Source organism: Gallinula chloropus, assembly GCF_964237585.1.
Source record: "Gallinula chloropus genome assembly, chromosome: 4".
Lineage (NCBI taxonomy): Eukaryota > Metazoa > Chordata > Aves > Gruiformes > Rallidae > Gallinula > Gallinula chloropus.
The window spans coordinates 92,123,890-92,141,475 of NC_140088.1; the positions used below are offsets into that span (position 1 = coordinate 92,123,890).

The 17,586-nt window shown below is 45.4% G+C and overlaps 1 protein-coding gene across 1 annotated transcript in view; it reads left to right on the top strand.

Annotated features, from left to right (window-relative positions):
* Window positions 1-17,586, top strand: part of ANK2 (ankyrin 2) — a gene marked incomplete at its 5' end in the record, with an annotated part of 222,690 nt that overhangs the window by 132,579 nt on the left and 72,525 nt on the right. Inside the window, 9 exons of the mRNA XM_084263021.1 lie at window positions 566-664; window positions 1,829-2,026; window positions 3,754-3,852; window positions 4,377-4,475; window positions 5,751-5,948; window positions 7,412-7,510; window positions 7,618-7,716; window positions 10,296-10,394; window positions 12,445-12,543. Coding sequence (XP_084119147.1) covers window positions 566-664; window positions 1,829-2,026; window positions 3,754-3,852; window positions 4,377-4,475; window positions 5,751-5,948; window positions 7,412-7,510; window positions 7,618-7,716; window positions 10,296-10,394; window positions 12,445-12,543 — 1,089 coding nt within the window. The remainder of the gene's footprint in view (window positions 1-565; window positions 665-1,828; window positions 2,027-3,753; window positions 3,853-4,376; window positions 4,476-5,750; window positions 5,949-7,411; window positions 7,511-7,617; window positions 7,717-10,295; window positions 10,395-12,444; window positions 12,544-17,586) is intronic.

Here is a 17,586-nt window from a genome sequence, read left to right on the forward strand (position 1 = left end):
AGAAGACTGGAAACAAGATTCATTCTGTAGCCTGCAGGCAGAGCTGCGCTGCTGAGCACAGATTGTACACATTCCACGTGCCGTGGCTCTGTTGGGTGCAGCCGTGGCGAGGCCCTTTGATGGTGCCAGCTCTGTGCAGTGTGCAGGAAGGGGCCATCTGGGGAACGAGTGCTCGTGTGCCTCGCAATCCCCTGAGAGAGACAGGCTCAATGGGCTCTGACCTCCTGCGCGGCACACAGGCTGATGCACTGTAACATAGGAAGCTGGGGAGCATATGTGACACAGGAGAGCCTTTAGAGTTTCCTGTAAGCCAGGATTTTCATTCTGACCCTCTGGGGTGACATTACATTTGTTGGGATCACCGAGTTTGCAAACCAAAGTGTCCCCAGACCCAGCGACACTGAGACCCATCGGAGCTGCCTGTTACTGGGTCTGAAGGCAGATCTGCGGCTGGCAGAGAGGCGAGTCTCTGCATGAGTTGGCATGGGTGGATTTTACACCATCACAGCTCCTGTCCCGTCACAGCGTAAGTCTAGGACACTGAAATGCTTTTGCTTTTCTGCAGCGTGGAGAAACTGCGTTGCACATGGCAGCACGTGCTGGGCAGGTGGAAGTAGTTCGCTGTCTCCTGAGAAACGGGGCCCTGGTTGATGCCCGAGCCAGGGTAGGTCTTCTGCTTAAAATTGGTTTGGGTTGGGTTTTTTTTGGTTTTTTGCTTTCTCATACTCAAAAACGTGGCTGAAGCAGAGGAGTGAGGGAGGAGCATTTTCATTTCTAATCGATTTGTTGATTCAGAATTAAGTGTGCCTAAACCCAGTTCTGAAAGTGGTTAACCTCTCTTTACAAGTGGATCTTCCACAGAGAATGCGTGTGGTGGGCTGACCCGGTCGTTCACTTACTGCCCCTGTGACAGGAAAGTAAGAAAAGCTCTTGGCTTGAGATAAAGACAAAGCTCTTGGCTTGAGATAAAGACAAAGCTCTTGGCTTGAGATAAAGACAGTTTAATAGGTGAAGGAGAAAGGAGAAAACCCCACAAACCCAACCTCTGCCCCCAGCACAAGCGATGCAAAGGCGATCACTCGCCAGCTCCCGCAAAGAGACCGATGCCCAGCCGGTCTCTGAGCAACGGCTCCTTTGGAAAAACTCACCCCTAGTTTTATTGCTGAGCGCACTGGTACACAGTATGGGTTATCCCCTTGGTCAGTTTGGGCCAGCTGTCCTGGCTGTGTCCCCTCCCAGCTTCTTGCCCACCTCCAGCCCATTCCCTAGAGGGGCAGAGGGTGAAACAGAGAAAGCCTTGGCACTGTGTAAGCGCTGTTCAGCAGTAGGTAAAACTGATGCTTTACCAACACTGGCATGATCAAAAATCTAAAATAAAGCACCATACACACTGTTGTGATGGAAATTGCCTCCATCCTCGCTAAACCCAGGACAGGCAGACTCAGACCAGCAATATCTGCTCTCTCTGAGCAAGGAAGGAGGTGCACAGCCATGTTGCGTCAGAGGTTCTGGTAGCACTCAGTGGCAGATTTTGAAACCAAGGGGACTGCTTGTAGAGCAAGGTGCAGGTGATGCTGAGAGTGATGTATGTGACCTGCTGGTTAAGAGAAAAAAGCAATGTTTTCCTTCACAGTTCTCCCTAATAAGATATTACTGAAGCTTACCACAAACGTTAACCTGTGAGTCCTTCCTTGCTGCCTTTTTTAGTACTATTGCCTTTTACAATTTTTGCAAGACAAATTCATAGATAGATCTGTTGAGATCAGCCAAAACATCATGTCCAGGGTGGTTCTACATGCACTAACGATGGACTCGATTTGAGTTGTAGGAAGAACAGACCCCGCTGCACATTGCATCTCGTTTGGGTAAAACAGAGATCGTCCAGCTCCTGCTGCAGCACATGGCCCACCCTGATGCCGCAACCACTAACGGGTACACTCCGCTGCACATCTCTGCCAGAGAGGGGCAAGTTGATGTCGCATCAGTTCTTCTAGAGGCAGGTGCCTCGCACTCCATGTCCACCAAAGTAAGACAAAATGCTTTATGTCTGTCTTCCAGCAGCACGGGCACTGCGTGCCAGCATTCCACAAGGAACCCACTTTCACACCATCAGACTGAACGGGTTTGGTTCTGGGGTTTTGTTCTTACTTAATCGGTTCAAACGCAGATCATGATGAATGTCCAGTCCCAACAGGTTTAAGAGGTACCCAAAGTCCTCATTTCTCTGTTCCCCATTGTGTTATGCCCAGGGCTTTTTTGACCAGAATTTTCCAAAAAGAAAAGGGTGTGGCAGCAGCACATTTTTTAATGTCCAGGCCTGCTCATTCATCAATATGTCATTCACTTAAATAGTAAAATATATCTGGTCTGTGCTAGCGGAAAGGAAGGTTCCTGAAACATGCAAGTCAGCATCTGTCCAGTCTCATCTAATGCTGAATCTGTTTTCAGTGACTGCATAGATGAAGTGTCTGGGGTTACAAAAGAAATAGTCTTCAATATTTATTGCAAGTGACTGAGAACTGCTTAATCCTCACTATTGGTTTAGTCTTTAAAAAGTACCTCTGGTTTAACAGCTGGAGCTTGAAACGTATTTTTGAACAACAGGGTGTCTTCCAGGTTTTAGAAGACTAAACCAGCACTTTTCAAATTATGATCCAGGGATTACTGGGAATGCTTGCTATTCTCCTTTAGTCCAGCTGTTAAATCACATTAAAATGGCTAAAAATACACTAAATACTTTCCTAATTTCCCATATTGCTTTATGGCAATTGCTTTGGTCCTGCAGGAACATTCTATAATTATGAATAGGAGATGGTGTTGTCCACCAGATAATCTCCCTACGAACCTGTGATTCATGAACTGGGAATGCTTGAGCTTTCCTGACATAAACTCTTTGAGGTGGGATTAATGGAACAAGATGATAATGATGATAAATGTTGCACAGCACTTACTGTCAGGCAAATAGGTCATTGTAGCTCCCGGATTTACTGTCGGGTGGTGGTGCAGTCTGCCACCTACTGTCTTGCATCCATGAGCTTTCCTTATCAACGTGTTTATTTAAATCAAAAGAGGCAAAAAGCATGTTAGTTTGACACAGGCCTTATGCCTATGGTGTACTAGCAAGCCTTAATAAGAAAAATACATAGAAGGGGACTCTTCAAAAAAAAAGCCTTGCTAAAAATGCCTTTCCAAAAGCGCTGCCATTGAGTCAGGCATCCCTTTATCTACAGCTGTGGTTCAGAGGCTGCAGGGAGCCTGAGCAGCTGTACTGATACACGAGTCCAGATGGAAATCCTCCTTCAGCAAACTCTGAAGGAGAAGCACGGAGCGTGGAGCTTTTCTCACTGAATTTAGTTGGTGTTTGCTTGTTACTGGCAAGAACTGCTCCGGGAAATATTTCTAGGGTTGTCATTGTGAACCTAAAAAGGGCAGCTGGTTTGCAAAAGAAATTTGAACAAGTGCCTTTGTTGCCCACATGCAGTGTGTGTGGCTGGTGGAGTCTGTGTCACATTAAATGTCTGCCAGCCAACCTGCCTGTACGTATGGAGGAAAGAATAATAAAAGGGAAAGTATTTTCTTGTATTTCATGCTTCTCAAAGCGCTGTCATGATGTGTGCTGCTGTTTCTAGGTATGGCTTTCGATTCTGCAAGCTAAAATATAGGTTGAAAAGTAAGCGCATGATGCGTAGCTCTTAAAAGAGAGATGTCAGCATGGCCTCTAACATCTGCCTTTTGTCTCCTGGAAATTTGCAGAAGGGATTCACACCTTTGCATGTGGCGGCCAAGTACGGGAGCCTGGAGGTGGCAAAGCTCCTGCTGCAGCGCCGTGCCTCTCCCGATTCAGCTGGCAAGGTACTGATGAAAAAGGGAAAACAAGAAAAAAAAGTCATGAGCGATTTGGGTTCTTCCCTAGGATGAGATCTCTGTCAGTGTGCACGTGAAGGAAGCCACAGCTGCTGTCAGACGGCTGCTTTGTCTCCATTAGGGTCATATTTCCCCAAGGGCAATGGTTACCCCTGCTAGTTGTGGGAACCGAGCGTGTTGGGGTTGGGTCCCTGGCCAGAGGGCATGCTGGGCTCTCCAAACTGTCCAAATCCCAATGGCTAAAGACGGGACAAAGCCAGGTTTCCCTTCACACTGTGGGAATTGCTGAGTGTGGGCTCTGGGGGGACAGAAACCATGTCTGCAGCTGGGCCGCCCAGATCCACCCTCCTCCACCACTACCCCCCAGCCTTCCCCCACCGCTAACACCCCCCAGCCCTCACTTTCCTCCCCAGCCCCGCATGGTGCCCGTCACCTCACCTCACCTCACCTCACTCACTAAGGCTTCCCGCCACCCCTTCCAGCTCAGCCTAACGCCATAACCACCCTTACAGAACGGCCTCACCCCCCTCCATGTGTCGGCCCATTACGACAACCAGAAGGTAGCGCTGCTGCTGCTGGAGAAGGGCGCTTCGCCCCACGCGACTGCCAAGGTGAGCTCCTGCCTGAGGAACCCACCCTCGCCAACAGGACAGCCTGACCTCTGCCTTCCCAAGCAGGCTGTAAAGAAATACAACAATCCCCAGGGTGTGGGAGGTCAGACATGGGAACGGGCCGCCTGGCGTGGTTGTGGGGTCCTTGGAGGTGGTTATAGTGGTGCTGGTTGAGTAGCTGGGATGTGTGAGGTTCTTCGAGCGTGTAGTTGGCCCCAGTGGGTGGATGATCCCCTACCTGACTTTGTTTATGGCTCTCTCAGACATTCCTTGGAAAAGAAGCAATGTGTGTTTGTGTGCATGCAACGTGTCTCCCAGCCCGTTTTTATGATGATGAGCTTTACTCATAGCTGGAAGTCACTTTTGTACTGTGTAATACCAGAAATGATGTGTTTATTCTGACCACGCATATGGAGACTTGGTTCCAGGGTTAGGAACAGTGCCATGATCTCAGTGTCCTAGGCAAAGGCTGCTAAAAGGGGAAGGTAACAAGGGAATGGATGCTGATGCAGACCTGCTGCCCTGTATGAAGCTGTACACACGCTGCCAAAACAGGCGGCCTGTCTGTTAAGTGATTGTAGGAGAGCTGTTGTTTCCATCGTGGTGTGTGGAGAGCAGCAAAAGCTCCAGTTGCAGTGGGATAGTTTGGTAAAAACGTCTTTAAACAAACCACTGACCAAACAGCCAACCACCTCCCAAGGGACTGGCTGCTGCTGTAAGCCAGAATTGCCCCCCCCAGCCGCCCCTACAGTGCATTGTAAAACAATTAGCAGTGGGAAATCATCTTGTTCCCGGAAAGGACATCGATGCCTCTCTGCTCTGCTTAAATGCTTAATTGGATCAGAAAAACATTCTTCATACTGCTGTTTCCAGCCAGGGCCGTGATGGATACATGTATCAAAACTCCACATGCAAACACACCTCAACCCACATGCTCCAAGAAAGCATCATCCAGTGAGGAGTGTGTGCCCATCACTCATCACAGAGAATGTCACTCATCAGTCAAAAGTGAATCCTTAACAATGTAGGGTACTCAGAATGGAGGCGTTGAGCTTGGGGTAGTTTGAAGGTATTGCCTAAACGATCCTGCCTGCCTTTAAGACGGACAAAGCAGCGTGACAGCAGGGCCGTGTGGGACATCTCTGGCCTTGAACATTTAATGAACTGGCAATGAAGAGTAACATTAAATAGTACTGTTTTTTGAGGCTGACTTCTCGGGCTTACGTGACTGTTGTGTTAACTTTTATTCTCTTTTTATTTCCTGACTGGTGTTAGAATGGATACACCCCTCTGCATATTGCTGCCAAGAAAAATCAGATGCAGATAGCTACCACTCTGTTGAACTATGGGGCTGAGACCAACATTCTGACCAAGCAGGGAGTCACCCCGCTTCATTTGGCTTCCCAAGAAGGTCACACTGACATGGTGACCTTGCTTTTGGAGAAAGGATCCAATATCCATGTGGCAACAAAGGTAACTCACAACCGGAGATGAAGTGCTGTGGGTGGGAGTATCCACTGACAGGCAGAGCGCAGCGTAGGGATGATGTCATGTCGTCACAAATTCTCAGCTTCACGTCCCTCCCTGCGCATTTGTAAGGCTGCAGAAGTGACAACAGGTGGGTGAGCAGTAAAAGTGAGAAGAGGATACGTAGGACTGGGAGATGGATTGGCCAGTTAACTTACGTCATGTAATTAATAGCTGTGCTGGATCATGCACAGGAGGAGCTGCAGCTGTTTGCCGTGACTGGAGGAAAGTGATGTAACATCTGTCTCTGGTAGAGAGGTTACAGGAGGAGTGGCAGTACCCTGGGAAAACTGCTTCTGAGTGTTCAGGAAGGCAGGACTGCAGTAGTTTTATTGTGCTGTAGCCTTGTCTTCTCTCAGGTGTTCTGCACATGCTCCTGAAGTTTTACATTGGATGCAAGGGAAGAGGAATGTAAAATTCTGGAGTTTGTGGGTCCATGGGTGTAGATTTAACAACATGTGTCGGAAACCTGAGAGCTGCAATCTGAAATAGTTCAGCACGTTTGCCAGCAAAGGTGCTTTTCCTTGTATATTTACCCTTCAGCCTTCTTTCCCAGTGGAAGAGATCAGCAGTGTCTGGCCAATAGCAAAACACTGTTAGTAGCAGAGCAGCAAGTGAGGAAAATCCTGTGCAAGACCTTGCCATGATTTTTTTAAACTTTTAAAATGACTGTGCCTGACAGCTTTCTCATAGGAAACAAGGTCCTCAAGCAAAACCTCTATTACTGGGGGTCTCCATAGGTCACCAGATTTATCCAGGCATATATATGTCTTATTTGAGGTCATAAGGCCCAGAGCTTTTGTTCATACAAGTCAAAATACAAGGCTCAAGTCTCTCATCATCTGGCATTGATGTTATGCTACCTAACCAATGTGAAACAAGGTGATTTTCATATCTCTTAACAGGTTTGTTCCCTGCCTTGTTCACAGGCAGGTGCTGTGTGAGTGAGCACAGTGAGCTTTTAGCTAAAGGCTGCATCCATTTCCTTGGGTATGGAATCTATTTCTGGAGTGATTTCTTCATTCTGACTCCTTCCTGTAGTTGTCAAGGTTCCCTTTCCTGTCTGAGGAGTGGAAAGCATGGTGGATGTGCTGCTTTAATTTATTAATGAGCTCCTCAGCCTCCCAAGTGAAATTACTGTATAAAATCCTGAGCATGGTCGTTGATTTCTGAAAATTTTACTCTGTGATTATGGTGATGTAATTGCTTTGGAGCCATTTGTCAGCCCAAACAGGAGAAACATCAACTCTGCTTCATTTAACCCCAACATCCATACTTGGAAGCTATAGTTAGGATCTGTTCATGTTTTAAAGATGAGAAAGTGGGAAAGTCTATAGATTTCTTTCCTCATGTGAAGTAGGTTTGATTCTTATCTTTAACCTTCTTTATTTTGCATATTCCACCTCCAGACTGGACTGACATCCTTACACCTGGCAGCTCAGGAGGATAAAGTGAACGTAGCTGAAATACTTACGAAGCATGGTGCAAACCAGGATGCTCAGACAAAGGTAAATCATGGAGTGGCTGACATCTCCTGGGTACCAAAGGATGCTGCCGTTGTAAAAGGGATGTTCCACTGAGCTTGCAGTTTTACTTTTTTGTTCTCTTATTGTAGCTTGGTTATACACCTTTAATCGTGGCGTGTCACTATGGAAACATCAAAATGGTGAATTTTCTTCTCAAGCAGGGAGCAAATGTCAATGCTAAAACAAAGGTAAAGGATTTTTCATTGCTTGCTGTAGCTCTTTGTCGTGAACGTGGTAACCAAGTACTACAAATACATACTATAGGGGCATTTCCACTAGGAAACTGTAATTATGGCATGGTAAGTGTCACTGTGCAGTGGTTTGTGGAATGCCTTCTCCCTGCTATGTCTCATTGTGTAGTGTTCACGAAAGAAAAGTCAGGGAGCTCTTTGGGCATGTTAAAAGAGGAGGTAAAGAATCTGATTCAGTGTTGTTTTTTACTTTTTACTTGAAAGCTAACAAATGCGAGCTTGTTTCAGATCTCATTTACACAGGGTTTACACCAGGGCAATACCAATGTGCTGCTGATCCAGTAAGTAACAGTTCAGACGCTTTCAGGGTGATGCCAGGTTCTCTCCAGTCTGCTGGGAGGAGAGTGGGAAAAATTACTGCTGCTCCAAGCGTGGGTGGTATGACTTTGGGAGAGGAAGCAGCTGTGGTGGGGGAATGCAGTTTACTAGAGACGGCTTTGGGCTTTTTTGGAGGGGAATCTGGGTATACTGCTTTACTGAAAGGGACCTGTCTGCCTGCATCACAGTCTGAACAACATCGCTGACTTCAGGGGTTTCTTCTAGTGTCAGCTGGTGGGCACAACAGCTGCATGTGATGCACTTTGTAGCAAGAATTCTACATCTCCTGCATATACACGGAGAAGTTTTGGTGGCAGCAACAGTGTGCTGCATCCCAGATACCACACATCACCCTTATCAGAAAGAGAAGGGTGACTGCGGGGCTTCAGCTTAGTTAAAGCAAGCTTCTGCTAGCTTCAGCTTGGATGTCTTGGGATCAACATGAAGAAGTCCATTGATATGTCTAGTGACATGCTCAACATTTGTAAGAGCTAATTAAAATCACAGGCTTGTGGTCTCCTGGTTGCTCTGGCCAGCTTCTCTCTCCCCAGCTGTGACCCATGGGATGGATTCGTTTCTCAAAGTCAGGACTATTCCACCTCAGCAGTGACAGCTTAATGTGGTGAGACACAGCAAAGTAAATCAACAAAAGGTGCTGTCCTGTCCTTCATCAGATCACCCAAAATCAATGAGCAAAGCCCAGGGATTCCAAAACAACAGGCAACGCTACTCGGAAAACAGCTGATAAGAATAGATGAAGCAGACATGAGCAGGGTCCAAATGATAGCTGCCAAGACATGCAGCTGAGGTCTTTGGAGGCTAACTGAAGGGACAGACATACTTGCATATTTAGCATTGGGTCTCACTCTGTGTTTAAGAGGCCACCAGGGCAGGCTCTGACACCGTGTCCCCACTTACTGAGAATAATTTCATTAAAGTCAGCAGGTTGATATGAGAGTATGGGGCAGTGGTTCTCTGAAACCTCACACCTAGGAACCAACAGAAATACTGGAATTTGGTCAAATGGACTCATTTTAAAGACCAAATCCATCCTGGCTGGATTGAGATAGGCATGTTAAAGAGCAAGTAATCTCTGTTGCAGCTCAGTCTGTAATGAGAGAAAGCCTGCATGATGCTTTGTGCTATCTCTGGTGAAAAATAATATGGCTGAATCCTGGTTTTGAAGGGCTACACTAATATTTGAGTAAGGACAGTGAATTTGTGTCATGCTACAACCTAAAGTAATTTGTGTCTTGCTACAACCTAAAGTAAACTCCTTCGATCTCTTTGCAGTGCATGTATATATACTGTCAGTACAAGATGGTGGCAGTTGTGAGCTGTCACTGTTTAACGAGTAGTGCAAAACATCACTTGCATCTGTCTTGCAAAAGAGACAGGGTCTGTCTTTCAGAGCCTGCCCCCAGGCTTGACCGAAGTCTATGGTGAGATGGACTTGGTGTTTCCTTCCAGTTTGCTTGCTTGCTTTCTGCTTGCTTTCAAAGCCAATTGCACATAATTTTGTAAATTAATCGCCTGGCTGGACTTATACAATCCCACCTTGGATGAGCTAAGTGATGTTTCTGTCTTGTGTAACGTTAGAATGACTCACTGGAGCAGACAGGTACACGGAGTCAGGTGTGTTTATTAAGGCTGACATCGTGTGCATGTTTTTAAGTGTCATTGCAGCTTGGTCAAGCCTTTTGAAGGCAAAGTAAAGCTAAAGTTGATTGACATTTGTAATAGGTTTATTTTGCTAGCCTTTTTAAAAGCAAATAGTCTCAAATCACTACTGTTAAAATGACGTGTTTTTAAAAGCAAATCTTGGGGCTTCTGTAGAAAACTAAGATGTGAGAGGAGGGAAAACGCTTGGTGCCTCAGCTGTGATTCTATGGCACATTAACTTTATGGTTCCTTGTTGTTCTCCTTCTGGTTTAAGAAATGAGGAATTCTCTTTCTAGAGATTGCTTATAGTATGAGATGAAACATAATTTGTGAATAAAGCTATTATGCCTTTTTTTCCTCATTAATCTGGGGAAGGAGTACTGTTATTACTGAAGAATTGCTATCTTTGGGTCGATTGATGGCATAATTGCTTTTTGAAATGTCTCAAAAGGAACAGAAGGAAGCAAAGCAAAGTATCTAATTACTGGCGGTTGTTGTTCTCTGTTTGCTTTTATCTTAACCATGGTGGACAACAGAATGGGTACACCCCTCTTCACCAAGCTGCACAGCAAGGCCACACTCACATCATTAACGTTCTTCTCCAACACGGAGCCAAGCCCAACGCCATCACCACTGTAAGTCTCTGAAGTTCCAGTGGGAACTTGTTTCCCTGCACAGTTCTTTCCTTTCTCAAGGCCTGAGAACAAGCCTTTGTTGGGGTGGAAGTAGTCCTCATAGAGCTGGTTGTCAGATGTGTAGATGCAACTTCCCTTTCCTTTCCTTGTGCGCTAAGCGAAGCCTGAGGTGGGGAAACTGATTTGTGCTGTGCTTGTTCAGTTGCCCTCAGCCTCAACACTTCTGTCTGTAAATTGATACCTTGATGAGGGTATAAGGGTAACTCCATAAAATTCATGGGGAAATCAGAACATGGGCTTTTTTTAAGATTTAGATGCAGATTTCTCTCCCTCTATGCACTGGCTCTGTTTCAGGTTCTTGCTGAGTTCAGTGATGATAGTGCCTCTTCAAAGACCGTCAGTAACCTCTGGCACAGCTCCTTCTCTGCAGTCAGCCAGGAATGCAACTGTCCTATTTCATGTTGATGATGTTATTAGTCCCCTCTAATCGGGTAATTTTTAACATGCAGCCAGAATGTCAAAAACCCCTCTCATTGCCTGGAGTGGATCAAGTTTCACATGTATCGTGCTTGCTTAAGTCAGCACTGGCACGCTGCTTGGTCCTGTAACAATCACATTTAGTAATGGTTTGAAGTTATCTAAAAATACTGGTTTATGCACCAGATCATTAAGCAAGAGACCATTTTAGCTAGCCTCTGGGGCTGTAGGTACTACGGGGCATATCCAACCAAAGGTCTCTTTACTTTCAGTTGTCATGTTGGGGCTGTCTTACCCAAATCTGACCTAAATCCAAGCATGGTGCCTGGGATGTCTCTTTACTGCACAGTGTGGATGCTTTCTCAGGTGTGAGATCTGTTCTTGTCGAGCCTCTAGCTTGAGACAAAAGAGAATTTTGACTTGAGACATCTGGCAGGGGGATACAGGAGTGGGATACGAGCATTTAATGTGCAAGTGGCAGTATCAGTGAAATGATTTGTGCTCTGAAGATGCTAATTTATTCATTTTGTGCTGCTAATCCACAAACTGTTGGGTCAGGGTTGCTGAACTAGACAGATACAGAAGAACTGAAATTACAAATAACTAAGGCCAATGCTGCAGTAGAGAGAAGGCCTCAGGCTGAGATCTTGTGGTGTCACAAGAGAAAGCCTTTTGGTGCACAGTGGTACAGTGGCTTTCCATGATTCCCCAGCTAGGCCAGCATGTTGTCCTTTGTCAGTGCAAAATACCATAAACCAGTTCTACATAGAGCTCTTTACAAAGAATCACAGCGCACGTCTCTGCTATCCCTCCCCAAATCAGGTGACACAGGGGCTGTGGGCTGCCAATGTCTCAGGTGATGAACTGGAGATAAATAGAACTAAACACTTACTAGATTATCATTTTAACGTCCATTTGATGAACAGCACTTCTGTATCATGGCTGTTTGAACTGCGAGGCCAGTTAATTTAAATGAAGTTTAGTTCCCCGCCCCCGAGCCCTGTATAAGTTGGGCTTGACTTTGTTAAATTACTGGCTTTTATGTACTTTTATCGGATGTACATTTTCCCGGTATGGAGGGATAAAAGTGTACGTGGACAGTGCCGCTGTAATCTTGTATTCTCCAAAGAGGAAATTGCACCTGATAAAGATTTAACACTTTCTACTGGAAGTAAAAACTGTGCCACTTAAAAATACTTTTTTTTGGAAGAGTATTTCTGATGTGGAGCCACTTCTGCAAAATAAAACACGAACTTCAGCAGACAAGACACGTTCTGTGTAGTGAAATTTGAGCCCTGAAGGGTTAAAACCATGCAGCACTTTTGTATTTAGAATAGCAGGCAGATGTAAGTGTGTTGTGTTACCATGGCAATCAGGGCTATAGTCTTAAAGAAGTTACAAAGACAGAGTCAGATGTAAGGGTAAAAAAAAAACAAACTGATTTTCCTAGGCTGCGCCTTGTTTTGGATGGAAATGCTGGCTCATGCAAGTGTTGAGAGTGATCTCATTGGTTCACATCACAATCCTCCCTCTCACTGCACTCGCTCTCTCCCCTTCTCTCTTCCCTCTCCAGAATGGTAATACTGCCTTAGCCATCGCAAGGCGCCTGGGGTATATCTCAGTGGTCGATACGCTGAAGGTTGTAACGGAGGAGATTACCACCACCACAACTGTGAGTTGCAGATGCATTAATATGTCTCTCTCCTTTACTCAGAATGTTGTCTTTCTCTTCTTCCCCCAGACTCCCCATGTATCTCTTTCCTTCTTCTGTTTGCTGGTTTTAGCCCTTCCCCTCCCCCCAGCCCTTTCCATTGGATTTTGGCAAAAGCACTAGGATGCTTTCAGAGTGTCATTTATGCCTGTGGAAGTGTGTGTGACACAGCAGGCTTCACTGAGCTAGGTAACGAGGTCTGCGGGCACACAGAAGGAGGGCAACTACCCAAAAGCAGAGTAAAACTTGTTCTTTTTTAGACAGGGATCTGAGCTGCAAACCCAAACTTCCCAGAAGTTTGTGCGTGGTTGTTTAGGTCCTGTCCTGCTTCTCTCTTTTCACTTCTCCTTTTCACTCTGTCCTCACATTTCCACACTTGTGACACCTCCAGAGGCTCAACTATTGCAGCACACCACGGTGAGCATCGTCTCGTTTGGACCGTACCAGCTGTGGACTGGTGCCAAGCTTAATGATGCTCACTAGATGGTTCTGAATCACATCAGTCTTACACTCCACTCACTTCCAGTTCAGATAGATCCTGTTTTTCCAAAATACAAAAGACTTTCCTTCTGTGCTCAGTCCTCTCAGTCCTCCACGCTCTTGGTAGGCTGTATTTTGACTTCAGAGTTTAACATCTGCAAGGGGGTACTGTTGCTTTAAGCCAGCAAAACCTGATTTATTCTGATACTCTGGGAAGGGGAAAGTTTTCTCTTCTTGGGACTTTTGCCACCTGTCTACAAATGGTCAGGAGAACATTAGAAATAATGCGTCATTTAAGAAGTTAATTTTAATTTAAATTTCCATTACTGCATTTTATCTTGAAATGCTGTGGTAAGGTCATGTGCTTTTTGGGGTTTGGTTTTCTTTTTAATGCAAGAAAGTTTAGCAGTCTGGAAAATGTATCAGACTAGATGTTATCAGATCTGTCCCATCTAGATGTTATTTAGGTGCTGAGAGCTGTAAAAATCCACAGGTTACTTAAAAGATGCCACTACTCAGTCAGGGAGAGGATTAGAGGGTGGGAAGATATTCAAAGCCTCTTGTAAAGAAATGGGAAGACGATTTCGATTGTTTCGCATGCTGACAGCAAGTCCCACTGATACTGAGGAAGATGGAATCAGTACCGTGGCATGAGGCTACAAATAGAGTGAGAAATAATTTATTAATTACCTGCCAAGATCAGATTGAGTCAGGTTTGGACAGGGAATACCAGCGTAATTCCAGAAGTCTCCTGATATAAAAGAATGCATAGTTTGTAGTTATTTTGTGGTGTTCTTTAATTCTGTAGGGCATCACACATGTAACCTGCATAAACACATAAATCTATTCACAGATGTAGTAAATAAACCCTAGGTAATTTTATTTTTAGAAACTTGAGCTCTTTTCCAAAGCCTGTTTTTTAGCCTCCAAAGGCACCCTTGCTGCTTCCTGTGCTGTGTCCTGGCACACTTTTCCCACTTCCTTTCTGCTGGGCGTTGTGTGGCACTGTGGAGCCTTGCACGTTGCCACATGGAAGTATTAGCTGCTTTGTAGTAATACACTAGGGACTACACCCTGAAGAGACACCTGTGAGTTATTTACTTTGGGTAAGCATTTCTTTAAACTTAGAGGGTAATGGGTTTTTCTACCAGATGCTTGGGGTTTAGGACTGAACCGAATACCGAACCTCATTTGCATAGCTGACCTCTGCTGCTTGCATGTAAGAGAAATCTGGAATCTCCAACTGTGTCTGTGTGCAAAGCACTGCTTTTAAAGTCAGGTGGGGAACCCTCCATAAACTCAGCACATTTTTCAGCTGTGAGCTTGCCTGCTTCTTGTACCCTAGGAATATATAGGATAGAAACCTCTGGAGGTGGTGTTCATGATGGGGGATGTTGTTTAAACATAGTTGAGAACAAGTCTAAAGAGAAGGGATAAATAACAGGCACTCACAGGCACTCCCAGCAATAAAGTTCTCCAGATGGTCAGGTTGGTGTTGCCAAACCAGAACGAAGCATTTAGGACTGAAAACAAGGTGCTGTCTCCATAGCTACTTCATTCTCTAAGGTCTTAGCTGAGTGATGCAGGGAGGATGTTAGGCAGGCTGTTGCTCTATTGATATTCAAGTCACTGGCATATGCGAGATGAGGGAAAGACCTCCAGTGCCAAAGGCTTTGCTCTTACAGGGAGCAAATTTTCCTCTTGCTTGTGTCAATGTTATTGTTAGTGAAGCCACATGAATCTAAAGCAATGGAGAGAATAAAGTGTGCTTATTTTTACTCACGGGTCAGAGGTGAATAGGAGATAAATCAGAATAAGCTAGACTTTCAAAGGTTTGCTGTGCAATGAAGTCTTGGGATGTTTATACAGACAGGCATAGTCCTCCTGTGGGTGAATGTGTGTATATATATGAGGACCTTTGAGTTTGTTTACAGTGTGCTGCTGTTGAGTAAGTAATTGCTGCATATACATACAGGTTAATATACCTGAATGACACATCTGAATTATTCCCTGCCACCAGATGTAAATCTGGCCTCACAACGGAAGTCTTAAATACAGAAGCCTAAAGTAAAGTACGTGATTGAATTCTCAGTGGCACTGAGTAGCAGGGAGTTTGAGAACTACATCTTGAGCAGTTTTCAAAGTGGGCCATTCACAGGGCTAGATGTGAGTTTTAAACTTTTGGAGGAACTGACATTTTGAATGTGCCTATCCATTAACAAAATCTGGTATTATACTAAAAGTTAATTTAAAAACATCAGTTCACAACTGCCACTGGGATTTGATGGGATTTGATGATCAATCCAGTAGGATTGATGCTCCTGGCTGAGTTCACTATGTTTATAAATATCTTCAGTATGGGATGCAGGGGGAAATGGCCAGCCCCTTTTCAGTGTCTGTGGAGACAGGACAAGGGGCGATGGGCTCAAGTTGGAGCACAGGGAGTTCCCCACCAATGTGGGGAAGAACTTCTTCCCAGTGAGGGTGAGGGAGCCCTGGGACAGGCTGTCCAGGGGGTGTGGAGTCTCCTTCTCTGGAGAGATTCCAGCCCCGTCTGGACACCGACCTGTGCAATATGAGCTGGGGAGCTGCTTTGGCAGGGGGAGTTGGACCTGCTGATCTCTCGAGGTCCCTTTCAACCCCTGTGATTCTATGATTCTATGATTACAGACTTTTTTGTTCTTTTGAAACATGCAGGTGTGCACACGTGCACACACGCTTGCTTGATTCTGTCTTCCAAACTTTCAGTTATTAAATTCATGTAATAATTTTCTCTGAGTAAAGGGAAAATCAGGAAGTAAATAAAATATTATTACTTCTCTGCAAATAAACACAGATGTCTGAGAGCCTTAGTCAGAGACCAGATTGTTATTATACAGGGGCCTGTAAAAACCTGATTTATGACTAAATTGGCATAATGATAAATAAACCTTGCTTACTAGGGTCTGCAGATGGAAGGTAATCAAAAGACAATATACAGTGCCCCCTGCACCTGTAGCTTGTGGATTAGAGAGCCGTAGTATCCTTTCACTTATGAGTTCTTCTCATCAAATGGATTTTTCACATGAGCTAAAGTTGGGAACTAAGTATTCATAAATAAATTCTTATCATACAGTAGGCATACAAAAACTAGTGTTTGTGACTCCTGGGCTGACCCCTTCTTCAGAATTTGGCCACTTCCTCCTGCCTCTTTTCTCCTAACTTTGAAGGTATTTTATGTGAGGAACATATGAACTGGCATTAGAGAATTTGCCATGTGCTTTGTGCAGATAGAGTTGCACTCACAGTCTAATTACAATGCCAGTAAATTGATAATCACATACGGGGCTTTCCACATCACTTGCAAATTCATAGAATCATGTCATCACAGCCTGGTCTGGGTTGGAAGGGACCCCAAAGATCATAGGGCTTCAACCCCCTGCCACAGGCAGGGACACCAACCTCCAGGCCTGGAGCTACACAAGGTTGCCCAGGGCCCCAGCCAACCTGGCCTTGAACACCCCCAGGGATGGGGCACCCACCCCCTCTCTGGGCAGCCCCTTCCAGCCCCTCACCACTCTCTCTGCAAAGAACTTCCCCCCAATATCACACCTAACCCTTCCCTCCTTCAGCTTTAAGCCGTGCCCCCTTTTGTACAGCCCTCTTTGACTGGGTTTATTTCTTTAGCCCAGTGAGGGGGTTGGTTTTTTTTTTTACATTTGCAGTGTATTTGTTAACTTACTGCTGTATTGCTGAAGAGACCAGGTCAGTGTCACCTGAACAATAGCATCCTCCCCATCTCTTGTTGGTGGCTGTGTCACCCTACTGCTGCCTGGCCTTTCTGAGGGAAGCTGGAGGAACCTGAGGGGGAGTGGGGCAAACCAGGCACATTGGTGGAGTAATCCAGTGAATATAAGTTAATTTTTAACATGGAACATGTGTTATAAAAACACTGCAAGAGAAGTAATACGGTGTCTTGGCTCACGGGTAGGAGTGACTTTGAGGCCTAGTTGGGGTGGCTATTTGAAGGGAAGGGGTTGTTCTTTTCTTGCACCTTGGGAGGGTGAGCTGAAACCTACTGTCACAGTTCAGTCTGCTTCAAAAAACATCAGTCACGCTCTTAAAAAAAACAGTTCCCAAAGCAATTACACCTTTGGTAACTTCATTATTTATAGAAGTTCTGTACCTTATAGTAACCAAGAATGCGCTTTGCCAGGTTGTTAGAAACAGAGTAGTGTAAAACAGAACCAGGAAATACCCAGTGCATTCTGTGCAGCAGAGCCCACTACTGACCTCACTGCATGATACCAATGGGCATCCTCCCAAAAGCATATTGCATAAGGGGCTGATATTAATTACCCCTCAGATGGTGTGCTCTTTGACTACTTCTGCATGTAATGTGAATTCATGCTTGATAGATACTATCCACCGTAGGGAGGGAAGTGCTGCCTCAGCGGGAGGTTCCTCTCTGTGCCAAGGGGAGGCATCTGCTCTCACATACCTTAAAGGCGATGTGTTGAGGCCCCCAGTTCAGCTTGCTGGCTG